Source organism: Phalacrocorax carbo, chromosome 20 (assembly GCF_963921805.1).
Source record: "Phalacrocorax carbo chromosome 20, bPhaCar2.1, whole genome shotgun sequence".
Classification (NCBI taxonomy): domain Eukaryota; kingdom Metazoa; phylum Chordata; class Aves; order Suliformes; family Phalacrocoracidae; genus Phalacrocorax; species Phalacrocorax carbo.
The window spans coordinates 7,674,097-7,687,430 of record NC_087532.1 but is presented as its reverse complement, the minus strand read 5'-3'; the positions used below and the strand labels follow the sequence as shown (position 1 = coordinate 7,687,430).

The 13,334-nt window shown below is 43.5% G+C and overlaps 1 protein-coding gene across 5 annotated transcripts in view; it reads right to left on the bottom strand.

Annotated features, from left to right (window-relative positions):
* The window catches only part of UBR4 (ubiquitin protein ligase E3 component n-recognin 4), an 80,223-nt gene that overhangs the window by 34,056 nt on the left and 32,833 nt on the right, over positions 1–13,334 (bottom strand). Inside the window, exons 50-67 of one of the 5 annotated variants that reach the window (XM_064470385.1) lie at positions 12,117–12,149; positions 10,913–10,976; positions 10,295–10,429; positions 9,468–9,642; positions 9,091–9,228; positions 8,553–8,674; positions 8,081–8,192; positions 7,430–7,560; positions 7,113–7,290; positions 6,821–6,925; positions 6,128–6,283; positions 5,289–5,457; positions 4,440–4,536; positions 3,895–4,002; positions 3,297–3,413; positions 1,923–2,132; positions 1,038–1,187; positions 105–332 (exon numbers count right to left, since the gene is read on the bottom strand). In XM_064470385.1, the coding sequence (XP_064326455.1) occupies positions 105–332; positions 1,038–1,187; positions 1,923–2,132; positions 3,297–3,413; positions 3,895–4,002; positions 4,440–4,536; positions 5,289–5,457; positions 6,128–6,283; positions 6,821–6,925; positions 7,113–7,290; positions 7,430–7,560; positions 8,081–8,192; positions 8,553–8,674; positions 9,091–9,228; positions 9,468–9,642; positions 10,295–10,429; positions 10,913–10,976; positions 12,117–12,149 (2,428 nt within the window). The remainder of the gene's footprint in view (positions 1–104; positions 333–1,037; positions 1,188–1,922; positions 2,133–3,296; positions 3,414–3,894; positions 4,003–4,439; positions 4,537–5,288; positions 5,458–6,127; positions 6,284–6,820; positions 6,926–7,112; positions 7,291–7,429; positions 7,561–8,080; positions 8,193–8,552; positions 8,675–9,090; positions 9,229–9,467; positions 9,643–10,294; positions 10,430–10,912; positions 10,977–12,116; positions 12,150–13,334) is intronic. The other 4 variants (XM_064470386.1, XM_064470387.1, XM_064470388.1 and 1 more) reach the window with 4 other exon arrangements.

The window sequence follows — 13,334 nt, the reverse complement described above, 5'->3', positions numbered from 1 at the left end:
GGCACAATGGGACAGGATTAGACACCATGTCAGCATCTCTACTACTGCCATCTTACAAAAGGGCAGCATACACTGTTTTCCCAGGACAGCGGCACACTTCTTACCAAGCTGATCAATGTATCGTACTGCAGGGCAGAGCCTGAACTTGCTGTGACCACACTGGCGCGGAGGAAGATGCCTTGCTCTTCTAGGAGCTTTTTGATTCCGCGAACGTGAGAGTCCAAGGTGTGAAGGTCTCTGAGCTGGCGGTATTTATCCTTTGATCCGCAGATAAAGAGCAAAAGCTTGCGGACTTGGCGGCGCACGAACGGAGTCTGCTGGATCATCAGGTACTAGACAAAGAAAAGCCTACAACATCAGCACGGTGAACTCACCAGAAGGCAACCTGTGCCATCAAAAATACAATGTGTTTTCTTACAAAAAGAAAAGATATGGGAGATGCTTTTGTGAATCTGCCAGCCTTAAGGTCCTGTAAAAGCAAGTCACAGGCAGAAGAAACGTGGCACAGCGACACTGCAGCATGCCAAGATAATGAAACTGCTCTGAAAACCATTCTTTGTCCTTTATGACCTCAAATAAAAAGCTAATTAAGCCTAATTAAGAAATCTTTCCCCAAACTTGTGCAAATATAAGGTAACTTTTTATCTTAAGTAGGAAGCTAGACAACAACAAAGGAACTGAAAAGATACACTCCAAATATCTTACTGATTTCTTTTTTAAGGACTAAGATAAATACCAACAGCCGAGCATGGTGTTACATTGTACCATCTCAGAGAAAGTTTTCTGTTCCAGTTTTCTGGCAGCAAACACTGAGGTATAGAAAGCAAATAGCAATCTTATTTTTCACATATGCTTTCCTATAGATTCCTGTTCAACAGAAGTAAAACAAAGCTGAGAGTTCACCTTCTTTCAAGGAGGAGAAAAACCAAAATGAGACGGGTTTGAGATCAGTCCTACAAAAGCTCATCTCTCTCATGAAAGGTAACATCACTAGAAGTTTTTGTTAAAACCTGTAGGTGTATCACGTTCTCACTTACCTCAGACAAAAAGTAAAACCAGGAGTGATCAAAGATGGGAGGTGGGATGCGGGAGTTCGTGTCTGCAATCTTCTTGATCTGATAGGGCAGCCGCAGTACCATCTCTGTCAGGAGCTGGGTGTAGGCCTCAAACACATCTGCAGCATGACCCTGAAAGCAAGAGCAATCGATCAAGTTCTGGCACTGACCACTCCCAGCGTGGCGTCATGACAAGCTGCAGGGTACATTTATTGATTTTTCTGAAACAAAACCCGTCTGCACCTGTGCAGCCAGAAGAACGGCTCCCAGCTGATAAATAAAAATAAGCCAAAACGCCTGCATGAGGACTTAGCATTAGGAAGCAGTAGCTAGTCTGTAGTAATAAGGCATTTTAATATAGGAACTTTCAACTTCGGAGACATTCTTATATTTAACTAGGCCTTTTTCACTGCACCTGTATGTATATCAAAGCCTCCCCACCCCCAGCGGCACCTTGGCCTAGAGGCATCATGGTGGCTGAACAAGCCTAGGATTTACTGTGGAAATCCTCATCAATGCTAGGCTTCCTTGCCACAATAAGTAGCAGCGGTTCAGAAATTCTGCCTGCCAAGCAAAAGGAGCCACACGACGGAGTAGCTTCCCTTCAGCAAGATTAACACTTCAACCAGAAACAGGACAGCAGCTCCACAGAACTGCCTGGTTTAAGAGCGCACCGGTGGATAGAGCGGGATGGGCCGCTCTGTCAGAGAACTCTGAGCAATCCTAGTCATAACTACACGCTAAGGGAACTGATTTTAATTGTGCTACTAAGTGAAAACCAGTTCTGCAAAGATGCTTCTCCTTGCTTCTGTGCAGCAGCCTTTTAATGTGGGTCATGTAATGCTAACAGCATAGGGTAGGACTCACCTTCACATACTGGCGGAGAAAAAAAGGGCTCATGTCAGGTGGAGAAGTAGTGGTGTGGGGTTTCAGGAGCTGGCTGGTGGCTACCGGCTCCTCGTCGTTCTGCTGGCTTTTCCAGTACTCCAGCAGAGACTTCAGCACATGCAGACAGTAGTCAACAGCACCAGAGCTCAACAACGCAGCAGCAGTGGCACTAGAGATGAGGGAGGAAGACTGAAACGAAGGGAAGCTGGATTACTAGAGCACCTGAGAACCACCATGTCAGAAAAGCAGGGGAAGCTGTGAGAATCAGACAGCAGTTGCTGACGGTATGGATAAGAGAGCAGGTTCTTATGAAACTTTACAGGCAGCTTTTAAGTTTGGGGTTTGTTTGAGGTTGGGTTTTTGGTTTTTTGTGTTTATGAAAAGCAACTCAAATATTTACAGAGACTCTTTTGAACAAGCGCTTAGTAAAGGAAAACAAATAAAATCTCCTCTTAAGTCTAATCTCCCCTCGACACATGTGCCAGAGGCCACTCTGCCATGGATTAGACGACTAGGGCTTTTTTTTTTTTCCTTCTTTTTTCTTCCCCCCCCCCTTTTTTTTTTTTAAGTTGGGATTTCTATTTGTTTATCTGGGATTTGGCCAGCTGGGGGTGAATTCTGGTAGAGAAAGAGTCCCTGTTGCAGATGCCGCTCAGAGGCTCTGCTCCACCCAGGTATTGCTCCACCTGCATTCTGCAAGACGATGAGCTTTGATTTCTGTGGGAAGCTAAAGTGAATAACAAAGGCTGGAGAAAAAGCTACTGTAAATAAAACTATTAAAGCAGCCCTGTAAATCCAAACAAACCCCACAGCTCATAAGCTCATTAAAATTTGATGCAGTTCAGACTAAATTTTTTAACCTCTATGCTTTTTTATTAATCTCCTTCCCACCACACATACTGCTTTTTATGCCTTATTACTGTACCTTTTAGCAACAAATATCTAAGGAATCCTCTTAGCGACTTTTACGTTGACACAGCAGCATATTGCTTTCCAATAATCACATTACAAATCCTCTTTAACCCCTTCAGCACCAGTAAGATGCAAGGAAAAAATCTGCTAGACGATTTTAAACATCATTAATGTGCTGCCCTTAGCTCAGTCAGAAACCACACACAAAACAAGTGAATCCAGATGTCTTTAAATGTTGGCTTCCTCCATTCTGAGTTTCAGCAAAGATCTTTTTTCAGAAGTGTCAAGTAATGTTACACATTCCTCAAATTTTTCCAAAGCACTTCTAACTGTTTTTCCGGTTTAGACCAACTATTTCAGTTAGCAGCTTTTAGACCATCTTTGATGAACAAAAGCCCCCAACCACATCATCCCCCTGACAAAGCAATTTGAAGAATCTACCTCACAAATGGAAGACTTGGATCCCGACTTAGTTCTGGACATGAACACGCTAAGCAGCCTCATTACCACCAAGTGCACTTCATTCACAGGAGAGCGTTCGTTTTTCTTAGACACATCCTGCAAGGAGAGAGCTTGCTTGCTTAATTACAGTGCTGAGCACAATGTCCTAAATATCTACATCTCAGTGCTCTGATCCTCAGGAAGCATTTCTAATTTAAGCTCAAACAGTAATACCAAAAAAGCAGCACAAATTCATCAGTAGAATGGTAGACAGTGGCCTGGATGCCAGTGAAAAGCATTACACAAATGAAAAGGTATATATGTCAATTATGCATCACTGACCATGCCTGTTTTAAGAGCTGAATTTAGGCAGAACAAGTTTTCATGCTCACTTGTGGATGCCGGAACCAGGAAACTGCGAGAGTTACACTCATGTCATTTTCCTACCCTACGTGAAGTGAGCCAAGAGAAATAAACTGCCTGAACACATCCATACAGCAATGTGTTTCTGTGACTCCTATGCATATAACAACTCTGTTGGAAGAAGCCCTGCCCAAAAGGAGCAAACCAAAGAGTGCGGGCTCATACCAGAGCTTACCTTTTTGTCCATGCACAGTTCCGCAATCAGCTGGGACAGAAGGTTATCTAAAGCTCCCTTGTCTTTCTCATCATCTCCATCGAGGTCTGTTGTGAGCATCAGAATAACCTGGAACAGAAGTCAGGGAATTAAAAGAAGGCATGTTCCATGTTTTTAAAATAAATACAGATTCTCTTTCACATAACCCCTGCAGATTTTATCTTGATTCATTTATGTTCTTTCCCAAATTCTGCCTGCACCATCACACCCTAACATGAACATTCAGCATAAACCCAGAAGACCCTCCCAAACACATCGGGATTCAAGGGTTTTAGTCCTTAGGCTCAGCCGCCAACTAACGCCACACTGAGAAAGGGTACACATCTGGCAAAAATCTATGAGCGAGGAATGCCGCACAACTGATCAAGCACTTCAGAGCTGGACTCACACACCGTGACTGGGCAGGAAAGAAAGGGAAAAGCATGTGCAAAGAGAAACCTGGCAGTAGTAGTAGTAGTGATTAGCTGTTTTATCAAGGCTTAAACTCTTGAGCCCTCCTCAGTTACCTGCATGTAGGGAATGGCCCGGACCCCTCCAACATTCCTCAGCTGAGGTAAGTTTTGCAGCAGCCTCTCCAGCAACATCAGTCGGACCATATGCAGCCTGGGGAATCAGAAGCCAGCAATTAAAAAGGGCTTCAGACACATCACAAGGAATATTAGACCCAGTAGGATTATCAACAGAGCACTGGAATTTACCACATAAACTCAGAGCACGAAGAAATCCTGAAGTCAAACCAGCACAGACAGGAGTGGACTCCCTCAGACTTTACAGTCAAGCGACGTCAAAGATGCAGAGCAACTCTGACAATGGACTTAGTTCTTCGCTTTGGAACTACACTGCCTAGCACGACTACCTGCATATTCAGCTGTCCAGAAACAGATGCTACAAATCCGTTCCAAACGGCACTGCAAAAATGACGGAGCATCTGCTCCCACAGAAAGAAAAACTGCAGATTTCCCAATCTTTCCCAAAGTGCTTAGCACATACTTGTCGCACATACTTCTTTCCTAACACTGAATTTCACAAGCTCACAAGCTGTAGATTTCAGTGATTCCTCTTTAATAGACTTTAATAGACTTTAAGTTCCTTTAATAGACTCAGGCAGGATTTTTTCATCACTTTGTACGGGCAGCAGTTTTGTGGGACGCACCTAAAGTATGTGTAACGTCACACGATGAATGCAGTGTTCAATGGCACCATTTGCTTTATTCTGTATTTCTGGCTTTCAATTTGTACTATCCCACAGTTACAAATCATACTCGGAATTTCAGCACCCACAGGCCACTCCTCTATAAACAATGATGCTGCAGACCAGATGTGCTGTTTTGGAAGAAGAAAATCAAGGCCCTTGCCTGTTGCTGGTGTGGACATCTCCCTCTGCCTCCCCTTCCCCTTCTGAACCATCTCCCTCTTGCTGGCCTGTGGTAGTGCTGATAGCGCCTGTGCTTGAGCTGATGCTGCCTGGTCCAGCAGGGTGGCCCTCAGCTGTCGTGTCCCCATATGCGCTACTACGGCCAGACACTGAAAAAAGAAAAAGGGGAAAGACAACGTCAGCACAACTGAACATGTCTCTTGCCTGTTTCATAGCAACTAACGCAGCTCAACTATCTGTTGGGATTACAGTTCTAAGGAGATGGTGTCTTTGGTTACTTTGTAAAGCTAGAGAAGACTCACTTCTACGGATGTAAATTAACACCCCCAACATTCTTTTGTTAGCCAGTCTCACCTTGGTGGCCCAAAGTGAACTGGTTCCACAGCAGTAATTTAAACTGAGTCAGAAGAGGTGTGTTATACACAGGATGGGCAGCATGGGCAAAAGTTTTTTTAGAAAAGTCTCTGATTAGTTTTACTTGGGTATCAGTCGAAGCAAAAAGGACAGAAATTAATTCTATCCAATCCAAACTCATCCAGCAGTACAGTGAATTCTTTCAGTCCTGCTCTAGGCTACTGCATTCTGTCATTACAGGCCACCAAACCTACTGCAGCTTCTGCACTTCCAGGAAACTACAGAAAGTGAGCAAATACTCAGTCCGTACGGTATTTTGGCAGTAACCATAAAATGATGCACAGCATCACCTATTTGGAACTGAGGTTCCTTCTTTGCCAGGGATTACCCAGGCCCTCTCGCTCTGGCAAAGTCCTAATGCAGTAGAGAAGAGATACAGACGCCGACGCAGCAGGAAACACTTACCGCTGTGCTCACCAGCTACGGAGTCCACCGCGCTGCCACCGCTCTCGGAGCCCACGCTCCCACCATGGTCTGCAGGTGAAGTCCGAAGGGTTGAGCCATCTGTTGCAGCCGTGCTGCCTTCGTCATCAGACGCTGGAGCTAAAAGAATAAAGAGAGCTGTTACAAGTAAAAACACTGTCTTGATAGAATTTCAGAAGAAGTACATGCTACGAAAGAAAAGCTACGAATATCAACAAAGACAAATATCTTTGGTTTTTGTGTTAATTTTCAACTACAAAACTACAAATCAAAAGGGAACTTAGAAGTGTCCATCCGTACATTTAAGTCTGCTAAAAGCAGTGGAGGGGAGATACCCTGAGAAGGAAACCTTCTCATCAAATAGACAATTATACAAGTTACTTGAAGAATGATCTCTGGTTGTTTATAAATGCAAAGGAAATACAGTATATGGTTTGTTTTGTCTGCTTTATTTTAAGAAGAGGAAATAACTTCCTTCCTCAGAGGCCTATAACGAAAGTCCATCAAAGCAGGAAAAGGTCATAAATATGCTATCAAAAATACCTGAAGCCAATAGTAACAACTGGCTTCAAAATTGGTTTAATTTGGTTCTTCAAAACTGTATTTACAAACAAGTTTTAAGTCATTGTTTAGGTCAAAATCAAAAAAGCTTGATTCCTCACAGTGAACAGTTACCTGATGCTGTTGTATCTGAGAGCGTTCCGGCATCAAGAGAAGAAGAGCTGGGTGCTTGACCAGACAGTCCTAAGCTCTGAAGCCCAAGCGCACTGCTGCTGCTCCCTGCAAGAAGAGAACAAATTTTAAGTATCTTTCTATGAGAGAATTATGTTAACCCTTCTCTGTACATTTCATAGTTCTACTATCTTTGCTTTGTTGGTGGTGGCACCAACAGCTTCAGCTGTTTCCTTCCCAGTTTCCTCATATTCTATTTACCTTTTTAATGGCCAATAATGCCACACATTTTTACCTTGCTGATCTTGTTGGAGGCTCAGGGCAATAGCCAATTCCACCATTGTTTCATCATCTGCATCTGGAGGAATATCCAGCATAGGAGGGAATCCCTCTGCTCCAGCCAGAAGAGCCTCAAGGGGAGAAGGGTTCCCATTATTCACATTTTCAGAAGTCTCCAGAACCATAGATTCAGACTATGGAGAGAAAACAGTGAGAGCTTTCATCAAACCACCACCAGCTAATGGAGCAGTACAGACTGATGCATCATAACTAAATTAAACTCAAGTGCCTAACATACTTAAAAAGCTCCAAAGGGAAGCACTCTGGACTTACCACCATCTCGAAGTCCCCGTGATCAACTTCGCTTTGCTCCTGGCTTTCTTGTCGGATATGCTCGCCATTTGCTATCCCAGAACTCTGCAGCTTGTCTTCTGCGTCGTCATCGTCGTCATCATCCTTATCTCCTGAGTTGCAAAGGATTCATTCACAAATGTGCTCTTTCCTCACATCATCATGAACAAGGTAATTAATGTTGGAGAAAACCCTAAGCTGTCCTCAGTTCACCCCTGGTCGCTAATAGATTCCATGACAACTACAATTCATGTCAATGCTAAAAAAGTATCACTTGGACAGAGATTCAATACCCTCATTTTGGTCTGCACACGTCTGTATAACGGATTTACAAAGGCTTGAAAATATGCACAGAAATACTAGGACAGTCTGGATTACTGCCCCCTAGATAAAATAGTCAGATTTCCCTAACACTGAAATGGGAATGCCTCAGAGAGATCCCCTCTTTGAACCCAAGAACATCAAAGAAGAGGTGAATGTTTAAAAAAAAAAAAAAGGTTTTTAGGGGCAAGAAAGGAAAGGAAAAAGACTGGGTTTTCTCCCATTTAAAAGACTATTTTATTTTCTTGTCTTTTCTGACAAATAAAGTAGGTTGTGCTCATTTAAAGGCAAAGATGAATGGATCTTGCATACCCATAGGAGTATTGCTCCGAGGGGAGGATGGCAAGGTGACATGCCTCCGCTTGTTCCTTGGCCTCAGCACTCTGATCAAAGCTTGCTTGCAGGAAAAGCTCACTGCAGGATCCTGAAGGGTTAATAGTTAAACATTAAACTTCTTAAGCTTTAAGTGCTTATTCACATTATTTGGAAAGATAGCTCAAAGTACACTTATGACTCTCTGTTGGTCATGATTCACGTATGACGTCACTGCCCAACTGCCCGGATTCCCCGGCAATAAAGCAATACTTCTTGTTCCACATGTGGCGCATCACAAATGTTACTAAAATACAAGGAGAGAAATTTCTCCTTCATTCACTTCTGGCTCTGTTTTTGGCTGCACACCTCTATTTTGTATCCATACTAAGTTTCAGCATTCCACCTGTATTTAATTCTCTTCATATTACCAGTGTTATAGGCTGATGCACAGCAGAGCAAGGCTACATACCGGGCAAAGTAGCATCTGCATGTAGATCTTGGATGCTGTATGGATACAATCCAGTTCACATGTGCAGTATCCATGGATAATATCTACTAAAGCATTGACTGTGGCTTCAACATGAGTGAGACCTGAGGAGGAACAAAAGTAGGACTGTAATCATCTTTCCATTTCAGCACATAGAGCGAGACAGTGCAGGAAACAGCTTCTGGTTGTAGACTTCAAGGCGCAGTATTAACACCACAAATATATTGAAGTTTTAATCCAAAATGAGCTTACACACCAGTCTTGTCTGCCTAATGGAATACAGTGCACGGCATACACCGGCACCACCACGTGTCCTCTAACAGCATCCACGAAGTTAATGTGACTACATCAATCACCAGTCCCTTTGCACTAGCACAACACACACACCTTAGAAAGTATTAATTGCTTCATTAACGCCTTAAGAGTAATATGGAATAAGTAATTTTCTCTGTTTATAAACTTAAAATAGGCTCCTTCAAAATACACAGGCTTTAAAATAGCAAAAGAAGAGCTGGCACACCTGGCAAACAGGCAGGGGCAAGGAAGGCATTTTTGGGTTTTGATGCATGTAGCTTCCAGAAGTGGTTGACCAGCTGGGTAATAAATGTGCAGCCATCTCCTTCGGTGTGTTTCTGGGCCTCCTGCCCTTCTTCATTCTCTGTACAGATTTAAAAACAGTTGTCATATGTGCAGGGGAAAACATTAACAAGCAGGGTAACACCAAGTTTCCTTGAAATGGCTTTTGTTAGAGGCTCTGATGCCCTCATTACAAGGCCTATTACATGCCTAATAACAAATGTGTGACAAACAGTCCCTGTCACACCGAACCAGGCACCCCAATACGCATTCAGTTATCACAAGAAAACACTGAAGAAAAAAAATCCAGACTTCCTCTACCTGTTTCCAACTGTGGCAGCTTTGACTCCGTATAATGGACCAGATTGTTGGGTCTCATAATAGCAATGGAGCGAGCAGTGATGACCAACCTCTGAAACACTTCAGGATCAAGGTCCTTTCCTTCTTTGGTTGAGGAACTCAAATACTGAATGGCTTTACTTAACAATGCTTGATCCTGTAAAGTGAAAGACACCATAGGCAAAGAAAAACAACAGACAGCAGCACAAGACGACTGAAATACAATTGCAGGATAGATCCTGGGGAAAGCTGGCACTTCCTGCTTTAACTCCTGGCCAATGTCATTTCAGAGGGACAACTAATATTAAAAAATTATCCTGTAACAGAATAAATCTAGCTTGAGAATGAATTTTCACATTTTCTTCCCCTCAGGCTTAAATGCGGATGGAAAGACCAGTGTATAAACATAACCACTGAAGCGGTTAGCAAACGTGCAGGCACCTGGGCATTTACTGCAATTATGTTTGCCTGTAGCCTAACCACTACTTACCCTAGGATTTTCCTATCACCCTAAGCCAGATGCCTGTGGAAACGAAAACCAGAGCTATGCAGTTTGCAAACAAACTTCATATGTTCACAGATCCTGATTTCTCTAGATTATTTCCTGTCAGAATCTTCAAAAAGCAGTTTAAGTAGCAAAGTTCTAATGAAACACAAAAGCAAGCAAGGCAGGCAGCAGGAGGCTAAAGGAAAATCAGCCAGCAGGTTTACGCTACATGGAGGAAGGGCATTCCTGGGGGGGGACGTGCAGCACCTCAACCATAAACTCGTAAGTTACAGGGGACGTAGAAATCCCTGCACCGCGTTACCTTGTGGTTATGGTATGCTGAGCGACTGGTGTGCAAGCTAGCCAAGAGGCTCTTGGTCTGCTGCTGGACACTGGAAGGAGCTGGCATGGACAGCAGCATAGTAGCCAGCTCCTGAGCTGCCACCTTGTTCTTCTCCTGCTCCCAAAAAACAGACAAAATACATTCTTCAGTACTTTTACCATTAAGGTGATGCATGAGTCCGATTTCTCAGTGTACCTGCAGCTCCCTCCCCTCCTCGCACTGTGCGTACAAGTTTCTGCCTTCCTTCAATACAGTTTTGATAGCCTCATCAATTTATTCCTTGACATTTAAGGAACACTTCACATATCTACCCAAGAAAAACCCTTTTGAGATTTATGGGCTTCTACTCTGATGTTTTTGTAAACGAGGTCACTCTACAGCACAACAATCCCACCAGCACTAAATGCAAATGCCAATTGTCATTCTAAACTAGTTTCAAATGCTTTTCGCTAAGTCAACTTTCAGATCAGTGCTCTGAGCAAAACGGATGCAGCTCTCTTTCCGTATCAGGCCCCCAGGGCTGCAGGAGGTGCTGCTGATCTTGCCCCTCCTCCCCCATCTCTGAAAGCTCAAGAATGTATTCAGAAAGTTACTTGCCTTCTCGTTGACTGGTCCTACAGCAAAGCAGCTTTCCAGCGCTTCTAAAGAACTCACTACTAGCCTGAAGGGAGAAAGGAAAGCAGGCTTGAGTACAGCGACTCTTCTCTCTCCTTAGCACTTTGCTTTATGCGGGCTACAGTCATGAGTAGCTCAGAGACAGCTAACGAATGCCAAGTACAAAATCAAAGCATGATAAAACCTGCCACAGGCACCATGCATATCATTTCATTGTGTTACAGACCAGAGTTAAACCTGGCTCACGCTCACAGACAAACTTAGGACTGCTTTAATAATCCACAGCTGAAAGACAGGGGCTTTTCTCTACCAAAGAGGATAAAACATTTCCTTACACAGCCTGCAGCAGGGATAACTTGGATTGTCTTGACAGTACCAATTCACCATGGCCCACAGACGTACATATGACTGCAGATCAAGGGTTGGTATGACACATGGGAAAAAGCGTAACCGACTTTTCTAGGGAGCAAGATTCTACTCGCTTGCTATTTTCACACAGGTTGCTCCTTCCAATTTGGAGTTTCAGCGCAAAATATTCCAGAGGAAAATTAACTTGGAGCACTGGGTGTGACCCAAGCGAGAGATGCCAAAGTCCAAACTTTTGACAGGGGTAAGGCAGGCTAGTAAAACACTCGCCCCAAGGGGAAAACCTTATTTACAGCTTGCGGCGAAGTGCTGAATCTGCCTTGCAGCACCACTTCGCGCCCCATGGTACAACTACCTGAAACGCCATCTGACACACCAGAAGGAGCAGTGGAAGAATACAGGAAAAAGGAGGGAAGAGATAGCATTAAGGGGAGAAATAACAGCGTAGGATTGGCTATGAGGTAGAAGGAACAATTGTCTGGTCTGGTGGCGATAAATAACATTACGTTCCCCTACCCGCAGCCACCCTCCACAAAGCTAGTAGGGGAATATAAGTGGGACAAAAAGACGCAAGGAGGGAAGAAAAAAGGGAAAAGAGGAGTCTGTCAAACAAGCAACAGTTACGCTGCATACAGGAAAAATCTGCAAACCACCTCATCTTTACATTTCGCTAAACCATCTGCCATGCAATGACCAGAATGTAAAGAAGCAAATGTCACTTGGAAAACAAACAAAAAAAAACAGTCAACAAAAGCCACATCATGTGTTCTGTCTCTCTGACACACACCCATTCGTGCAGAGAAAAGGATGGCATACTAACCGGTCCAGGGTGGTTAGGGACTCAGTTTCAGAACTTTGGGGGAGCAAAGAAAAAGGAAAAAAAAAAAAAGTGTAAAGCTCACAGAAAAACTCCCTAGAACACATTCTAAGCAAAAGGCAAATTAAATGGGGGAATCAGGAAGCCGGGAGAGCGCTATATACAGTAAATCTAAGCAGGGTTCTCTCTATCTGGGCAGCAGACACTTGCCTAATAGCAAAACAAATGAAGGAGACCCAGGCCACCTAGCACAGAGAAACCAAGCACATTACTTAAAGCACTACTGAAGGTTAAATTGGAAGTACAGGCACCAAACTTCTGATAGGAAAGCTGCCTCTTGCCTGTTGTTCCTACTCAAGAGGACATTTATAAAGTAACCATGCTGCATTCTGTAACATCTAAGTAAAAATAAAAAGAGTAATTTTTTGATTCTGAGTTTTTGGAATATAATCCCACTGCTCTGGAAAACCAGAAAGCATGTCTGTGCAGAGAGGGACATCTTGTGGAGATGTCACAGCATAGGAGGGAAGAAAAGAGAAATTAAGCACAGGAAAAAAAATTTCCATGAACTGTTAGACAAAATATTAAAGGATGGCCAAAATATTAAAGGACATAACTGCCACTTCAAGCCCTGAACCTCCACCTGAGAATTTCAGTAAGACAAAATTAACCACCATTTGCTCAGTCAAGCAGCGCATCCCTGAAAATGCTCGTTTTTTCAGCAGTGCCAGCTCCTCTCTGATCTGTTTCCCTCCTATCCTTGCTAGCTTGCCAGGCTTTCTACAACCCTTATGGCACAGCCTTATGTATGAGCTCAGGGAAAGAACATGGGGTAGATGTAAAAAAAAAAGTTCTCTTTCTTCTCTTAAACTGCAAGGGTGAGCTGGGCATATGTGACTCTCAGTAGGGATACTGGGGGCGATGTGGACCTGAGACTTTCTCCACCACAGCAGTTAAACCCGAGACATGCAGGCTGCAAGGTAAGTTGGTGGGAATTACTCGCCTAAAGCAAGGTCACGCACAAAGTCCTCAAAACTGAACTTAACTTCACAGAGGCCTAACCTTTGTGAGCTCTAGGGAATGAAAAAGGGCCAGCTTGAAATGAGAAAAATGTACCAAGAAGGCAGAAATCTTTTAGCTCTTCAAGACTGCTGTAACAAATGAACTTAGCAACGTGAAGCATGCACACAGATCTATCCATCAACTCCACCAGATAAATGA